The sequence below is a fragment of the Lithobates pipiens genome, unplaced genomic scaffold (assembly GCF_037356315.1).
Source record: "Lithobates pipiens isolate NorthernLeopardFrog02 unplaced genomic scaffold, aLitPip1_a1.2 Scaffold_28, whole genome shotgun sequence".
In the NCBI taxonomy this organism is placed as follows: domain Eukaryota; kingdom Metazoa; phylum Chordata; class Amphibia; order Anura; family Ranidae; genus Lithobates; species Lithobates pipiens.
The window spans coordinates 209430879-209439040 of record NW_027507789.1 but is presented as its reverse complement, the minus strand read 5'-3'; the positions used below and the strand labels follow the sequence as shown (position 1 = coordinate 209439040).

Here is an 8162-nt window from a genome sequence, read left to right as displayed (position 1 = left end):
CCGCTGATTGGCTCTTGCTCTGTCACAGAGGGAGCGGGGTGCCACTCATGCGTGCCCCAGATCTGTAGCTGTACGTGATTCTGCGCACAGGAGCTGCCGCCCCGCATTAAGTGTAGGTGGTGCGGTCGGTAAGGAGTTAATGTGTGTCTAAATCCAAGAATGAAAATGTATTACTGTATCTAGTCCTTAGATGAAGCTGCGTTTATTTATTTATTTTATTTTCGCAAGTAAATTTTTTGCAAGCCCAAAAAAAAAAAGGTTGATTCTGCTAGAAATCCTCTGAGCTTGTTCCTTCTTTTTTTCATTCTCAAGCATTACCAGCCCTGCCCAATTCACCTCTGTGAACTACAGACCACCTTCCCCCTATGTTATGGAGATGAAGGGGGGGGGGGTCGTTCTATAGTCCAAATTAGAAACGAGCAACCTAGAAGCCAAAGCTGCATTGAAGAGGAAGTGTGTTAGTGACAGATCACCAGGTTAAAAAAAAACCTAGAAGCCAAAGCTGCAACCTAGAAGAGGAAGTGTGCTAGTGACAGATCACCAGGTTAAAAAAAAAAAAAAACACTACATCTAAGGACTGGTAAAGCCCCACTTAATTCAGATATTCTTTTTTATTTTTAGGTATAAGGTAAACGTCATTCAGCAACTGAGAACATCATAATAAGCGCCCAAGCTCTCCTGCAATCTAATCCGTTGGTAAGTATATGGTGAAGCAGGTCTTACAACACATTCTTATGCATTTGCTAGTTCTGCCTCACCTTCCTTTTAGCCCTTGTACACACGATCGGACATTCCGACGGAAAATGTCCGATCGGACCGTGTTTTTGGATAATCCGACCGCGTGTGGGCTTCATCTGACTTTTTCCGTCGGAATGTCCGACCAACAAAGTTTGAGAGCTGGATATAAAAATTTTCCAACAACATGATCCGATCGGACTTTTTCCAATCGTTTGTAGAGAATTTCCGATCGGACAAAGTGCCACGCATGCTCAGATCAAATTCCTACACCAAAGCTATTGGCTACTAGCCTGAACGTAGTCCCGTCGTAACGAAATAACGTCATCACGTTACGTACGATCGGATTTTCCGACAACTTTGTCCGACCGTGTACATGCAACACCAGTTTTGGACAAAATCCGACGGATTTTGTTGTCGGAATGTCTGGCCGTGTGTACAAGGGCTTAGGCTTAGCTTACACTTGCAGTTGGGGGAGTGGTAAAAAAAAAATAGGAGATCGAGCTGCCTCTTAACCCCCCCAAAATGCAAAGGCATCTGGACAGCGTTGCACACAAGCTGCGGCAAAAATGATCCCTCTTGCCCCGGTGCATTCATTGGGCAGTACATCCACCAAACTCATCCAAATGAATGGGGCTGCACCACAACCACGGGCCATGCTCTAGGCTCACAGTTGCTGAACTGCATTCCCTTTCAAAAAGCTGGATGAGCTCTAAAAAAAAAAAAAAATAAAAAAAAAAATCATTCAGGAGGCAATCGTATCTCCACCTAAATGTTTGTGCCGCCCTGTGAAAAGTGATCTACATAGGATCGCTCTTCAAAGATCGATGCAGCTCCTGCCTGTGCAGGGATGTGCTGAAATGTACACTGAGCTGCGCATGCATGTACATTCTTCTTCAGGCTGTTGTGAATAGGCAACTTAGTGTATTCTATTGTAGAAGAGACATTCCATGTCTCTTCTGCATCAAAGATTCTGCCTATTTGCTTTTTTTTTTTTATCTAGTTCCACTTAAAGCGGAGGTCCACCCTAAAGTGGACCTTCCGCTCATCGGAACCCTCCCCCCCTCCGGCGCCACAATTGGCACCTTTCAGGGGGGAGGGGGGTGCAGATACCTGTACAGTACAGGTATCTGTACCCACTTCCGGGATAGCTCTCTGCGGAAAGGGGCGTAGATTACGCCCCTTTTCGCAAGTGCCCGCCCCTTCCCGCAAGTGCCCCGCTGCCTGCTGGGAAAACACACAGATCCCAGAGGCAGCGGGGACCGTCCTTATTGCGCAGCGCGGCTCGCGCATGCGCAGTAGGGGACCGGGAAATGAAGCCGAAAGGCTCCATTTCCTGATTCCCATACCCAAGATGGCGGCGGAGACCGAGATACGATCTACAGATCGGCTTCGGGTGCCGACATCGCGGGCGCGCTGGACAGGTAAGTGTCACTATTTTAAAAGTCAGCAGCTGCAGTATTTGTAGCTGCTGGCTTTAAAAAAAAAAAAAACGTGGAGTCCCGGTGGACTCCCGCTTTAAAGTCCACTTAAAGTCCCGTGCGCATGCACAGCAGTAATATCATCATGGGGTCTCCCAACCAAGATGACAAACCCAGAAATAAAGCGTTGTCAAAGATGTCAGTGCTGGCGAAGGAGCTTGACACTGAGAGAATTTACTGGTCACGTGCCTAATGCCGTGTACACACGATCGGAATTCCCGCCAGAAAAAGACCGATGAGAGCTTTTCATCAGAAAATGCGACTGTGTGTATGCTCCATCAGAATGTAGCCGTCCGAATTTCCGCCAGCCAAAAATTAATAGCATGTTCTCAATTTTCCCGATGGAAAAACTTTCTATCGGTAATTCCGATCGTGTGTATGCAATTTCCGACACGCCAAAAATCACGCATGCTCAGATTCAACTACGAGACGGAAGCTATTGGCTACTGGGTATTGAAGTTCCTTTTTCTAGTCCCGTCGTACTTGTTGTACGTCACCGCATTATAAACGATCTGAATTTGATGTGACCGTGTGTAGGCAAGACAGCTTGAGCCAAATTCTGTCGGAATTCCGTCAGGAAAACCATCAGAGCTTTTTCTGAGGAGAATTCCGATCATGTGTACGTGGCATTAGTCGTATTGCAGTGGCAGTGGGCGGCAGAGGCTTAGCCATGAAGTTAGGACTCAGTAGCAGTGTTGATCATTTTTACTTGTATATATAATAAAAAATGAAGACACTATATTTCAAACTGAATATCATTTTTGAAAATCTTCTAAAGTCCCCTCCAGTGATGTGACATCTGCAAGCTCCTTCGCCAGCCTCTTCTACAATAAAATACACTAAGTTGCCTATTCGCAATAGCCTGAAGAAGAATGTACATGCATGCGCAGCTCAGTGTACATTCCAGCACTCTGCCTGTGTGCTGGGATGAGTGCATCCCTGCGCAGGCAAGAGCTGCATCGATCTTTGAAGAGCGATCTTATGTAGATCACCTTTCACAGGGCGACACAAGCATTTGGGAGGCAATACGATTGCCTCCTGAATGATTTCTTTTTTTTTTTTTTTTTTTTTAGAGCTCATCCGGCTTTTTGAAAGGGAATACAGTTCAGCAATTTATAGGAGTAAAAGCTGTGTGGACCTGGGCAAGTCCTCTAATGCAGGCATGTCCAAAGTCCGGCCAGCGGGCCACGATTGTTCCTGTTTTGAAAGGCCCACCTGGTTATCTGGACATATATATATATATTTTTTGTGGCCCCCCCAACGATCTCCCAGCGCTGGCGCCAGAAAATATATATGTGTTGGTGGCCTTGGAGGGGACAGGGAGGGGGCAGGACGAGTGCCGTACACACAGGAGTTTTTCCTGTTTACACAGCAGCCTCTGTAATAGGAAGTCCCATCTCCGGCACTGCCATTGGACGACTGTTCTGTCCATCATAGGAGGCGGACTTTCTACTAAAGAGGCTGCCGAGAAAACAGGAGTTTTTTCTGTATGCAATCTTTTGGCGCTCATCCCGTCCCCTCACTGTCCCCTCCGAGGCTGCAGATGGATGGGCATCAGTCAGGCTGCACTGATGGCAATGGTGAATCTGTATTCCTGGCAGTGGTGGGCGCTGCATTCCTGGCAGTGGAGGGTGCTGCATTCCTGGCAATGGGGGTGCTGCATTCCTGGCCATACTGGGTGCTGCATTTCTGGCAATGGTGGGTGCTGCATTACTGGCAACAGTGGGTGCTGCATTACCGGCAACGGTGGGTGCTGCACTGATGGCAATGGGGGTGCTGCACTGATGGCAATAGGGGTGCTGCATTCCTGGCCATACTGGGTGCTGCATTCTTGGCAGTGGTGGGTGCTGCATTTCTGGCAATGGTGGGTGCTGCATTTCTGGCAATGGTGGGTGCTGCACTGATGGCAATGGGGGTGCTGCATTCCTGGCCATACTGGGTGATGCATTCTTGGCAGTGGTGGGTGCTACATTTCTGGCAATGGTGGGTGCTGCATTACTGGCAATGGGGGTGCTGCATTCCTGGCAATGCTGGGGCTGCATTCATGGCAATAATGGGTGCTGCAGATTGGCACTGACCCTATTTTGCTTCACAGTTCTTTATATAAAAGTTAAGTTTTCTGCCTGAAACGTCCCTCTTAAAATTAAGGTGTGTGTTATAAGCCAATAAATATGGTATATCCAAATAACCAAATAAATAAGGCAGGAGAACGAACACACTTAGACCAAATTTTAATGGTTCAAAGAATGTCAGGCAAAATGGTCGGCCCTCACGCATGTTCACTTCATCAAATCTGGCCCTCTTTCAAAAAAGTTTGGACACCCCTGATCTAATGCGTCCCATGGTATATAGTTGTGTTACCTTTTTCTAGTTGGCTAGTGTCTTTTATTCCTAATGTTTGAGAAACAACGCTTCTGTTTATGAGCCTATGTATAGCCAAGATAATAGGACTTCGGGCAGATTTGAAAAAAGGTGCCCTGGTGGATAGTTGTGTTCCCTTTGTTGATGTTTTTTTTCTTCTTGGTCAATAATCATTATTCCTTAAATATGAGATCAAAGGTATGACCTGACAGGAGGTTATAGCTCAGAAGATAAGATCTCTGGCTACTATTTTGTGTGGGATAGCTCAGAGAACCCTTGTTTAAAAAAAAAAAAGTGCAAGAGCTCAAAGGCTTATGCCCCTAGACAGGTAGCCCAATAAAATGAGGTGTGTTCCGTTTTCTTTCTAGTTGGCTAATGCCTTATGTTCCAGAAATTTGAGAGTTAACAGTTTTGTCAGAGATGAGAGGATAGGAACTATGTTTAAAAAATTAAAACAATAGGAAAAGGAAACTCCGCTCCAGGTGAGCTGCGGAAGGGCCTCCCCTCCTACGGATGCAAGCCTCAGCTCGCCCACCGTGCAAAGGATATGGAGGAAGAAATTGGTGGCTGCACACCGAAGATGAACAAAAAGTCCCTTTATTTCTTATCAATAGAATATGCTGTAACTCCACAGGATGGTAGCAATAGCAGGTACAGGTAGACGTGTTTTATACAGTAACACTGTGCTTATTTATTAACAAGCAAAGTGTTACTCTGTGAAACGCCGCTCCTAAAGTGCCTCAAAGAAGCTGCTTGCAGGTCTTTTTTTTTTTACGTCCTGCCAGCGCAGTGCCCAATTTGTGAAAGCACACGGGCGCTCACACTAGGGATTGCAGACGAGGCAGTTTTCAGGTGCTTTACAGGCCCTATTTTTAGCGCTAAAGCGCCTGAAAAACGCCTCCAGTGTGAAAGGGATCTTATAAAGAAAAAACAAAAACAGGTATTAGGTATTATAACTCTACCCCTACCCCACTCTAGCTGGACATATACTTTAAAGCGGAACTAAACCGTACCTGAGCACCACAAACCGAAAACACGATTTAATACATTTTTAATATTCAAAGCAAACTCCATCCATTCATCCACGTAGCCATGTGTTATGTTGTTAAGAAATTGAGGTGAAAAACACCCCCCCTAGCATTACTAGCTGTAGCCATCTTGAGTAAGGGCAGATGATTCATGTCTGCCCTTAGTTCAGGCATGCAGGCAGCTGAGAAAGCCCCTCCTCCCCATAATAGAAAAAAATGCCATGATGTCTTTTGGGATGTATGACATAAGTTGGTTCTTGTCCTGGACCAAAATTAAGAAATGTATAAAAAAAAAGTTTTTTTAAAACAAATATAATATACCTACCTGTCTAATTACTAGGGCTAGCAGCACAGGGATTAAAAAAAAGTTGCACCCCTTTCACACCAGGGCATTTTGCAGGCGCTATAGCGTTAGAAATAGCGCCTGCAATCCACCCTAAAGAAGCTGCACCATTGTGTGTAGTGTGAAACCCCCGAGGGCTTTCACACTACAGTGGTGCACTGGCAGGACGTCAGAAAAAAGTCCTGCCAGCAGCTTCTTTGGAGCGGTGTGTTTACCGCTCCTCCACCGCTACTCCCCATTGAACTCAATGGGACAGCGCTGTAATGCTATTGCGGCGTATTGCCGGCGGTTTTAACCCTTTCGCAAAATGCGCCGCAAATCCGCCGCTAAAAATAGTGGCGTTTTACCGCCGACGCAAAGGGCGGTGTGGTGTGAAAGGGGTCCAAATGTTGATGAAACGGGTTTAGTTCTGCTTAAATGCCATTCTTGCAGAATACAATAAGCCCTTGTACACACGGCCGGACATTCCAACAACAAAATCCGTCGGATTTTGTCCGAAACTTGTGTTGCATACACACGGTCGGACAAAGTTTTTGGAAAATCCGATCGTACGTAACGTGATGAGACGTTATTTCGTTACGATGGGACTACGTTCAGGCTAGTAGCCAATAGCTTTGGTCTAGGAATTTGATCTGAGCATGCGTGGTACTTTGTCCGATCAGAATTCTCTACACACAATCGGACAAAGTCCGATCGGATCATGTTGTTGGAAAGTTTTAAAGCCCAGCTCTAAAACTTTCTGCGTCGGATATTCCGACGGAAACAGTCCGATGAAGCCCACACACAGTCGGATTATCTGACAACACGGTTTGATCGGACATTTTCCGTCGGAATGTCCGACCGTGTGTACAAGGGCTAAAACCTTCATGGAAAAAATTGGAAATGCCTACTTTGCCTAGCTTCCTACTTGTCTTCAAAACCCAAGACAGGCTTTAACCCCAAAGTACCAATTATTTTTTTCTTTATAAGAGTTTGCTTGTCAATATGTCTTGCCTTTATCTTGAATAGGGTTACGGTGGTACAGATCCTCAGAGTAAAATGGCTGAAGCTACAAGCAACAATGACATGACTGCCGTTACTACCTGTCGGAAGGCCTACCTGAAGCTCATAGACGATCACCTGTGCATGGCCACGCTCAAAGATTTAGAAGATTGGCTGGATCTGCTCAGGAAAAGTTATTTTTTCATCAGCATTCTGCCCCCAAAAACTTTAGTTGGTCCAGAATACGTTAACACAATGCTTCTAGTAGACCCTCAGAGATACAAACATATCAAAGAAATGGGTACAGACCAGACCAAGCTGCAGCTGTTTCTCCTGCAGAAATACTTGGAAGAGATGAAGAAAAGCCGAACAGAACTGGTGGAGATGGTCCAGTCAAACGAAGGAGAATTCTCTCTGACAAAGCAGGAGACCCTCAATCAATATCTGTCCGAGCTAAAAAAAAACATAAATGAATTTAGGAACATTTTAGTGCCTGGGCCACTGTGCATTAAACACCAACTCATATCCTCAACTGCAGACCACCACCTTCCCTCCTTAAGGCTGTTCTTGAAAACGAAAGGGCCAGTCATTTTTGATCGATTTGGGTCAGCGGCTTTTGACAATTGGGCTCATCTGAGCTGGCACGTTTCCGGACTGCGGAATCTGACAGATAGTTTTGAACTGCGCTTTCAACAAATAAATGTACCAGAAAATGAAGTAGCACACAGTGGTGAATTCATTGTGGAGAACCACACCTTCAAGATCCACATTCTTCTCCCAGATAAGACATATGAATTTTCCATCAAGAGGACCAAGGCGAGCAACCTAGTGTACGATGAGTGGCATGATGTCATTACACTGAGTACAAGGGCATCCTGGGCAAATCCTGCCCCACAGTCTAACGCAATAGGTGACTGCAAAACACAATCTGATGCAATGTAAAAATATAAATAAAAGTAACCGAGAGAGGAAACATTCATGTCTGAGAGTTATTGTGCTACCCACAGGACGGTAGACTTGTCTAGGGAAGTTGGAGTTACATCACCCTTGACACTCGTGTATATCCTCAGCATCTTACAGATGCCGATACTATACGCCGCAAGGTTGATTGCATGTCATTGCTCAGGGCGGGCTTCCAAACAATAGTGGAATAGTGCCAATTGTTGATATCAAGGGAAAGAATAGTGTCCCATCAATAGTGTCAGTGGAAGGAATTGTGCTCCACTATTGGTG

At 45.6% G+C, this 8162-nt stretch overlaps 1 protein-coding gene across 1 annotated transcript; it reads left to right on the top strand.

The window, feature by feature from the left end:
- The first annotated feature begins 620 nt into the window (after positions 1 to 620).
- Positions 621 to 7890, top strand: LOC143936090 (fibronectin type III domain-containing protein 11-like). Its single transcript, XM_077460424.1, has 2 exons — positions 621 to 696; positions 6957 to 7890. The coding sequence occupies exon 2, from the start codon at positions 6987 to 6989 to the stop codon at positions 7869 to 7871; it is 885 nt and encodes a 294-aa protein (XP_077316550.1). The 5' UTR covers positions 621 to 696; positions 6957 to 6986; the 3' UTR covers positions 7872 to 7890.
- Positions 7891 to 8162: the final 272 nt, after the last annotated feature.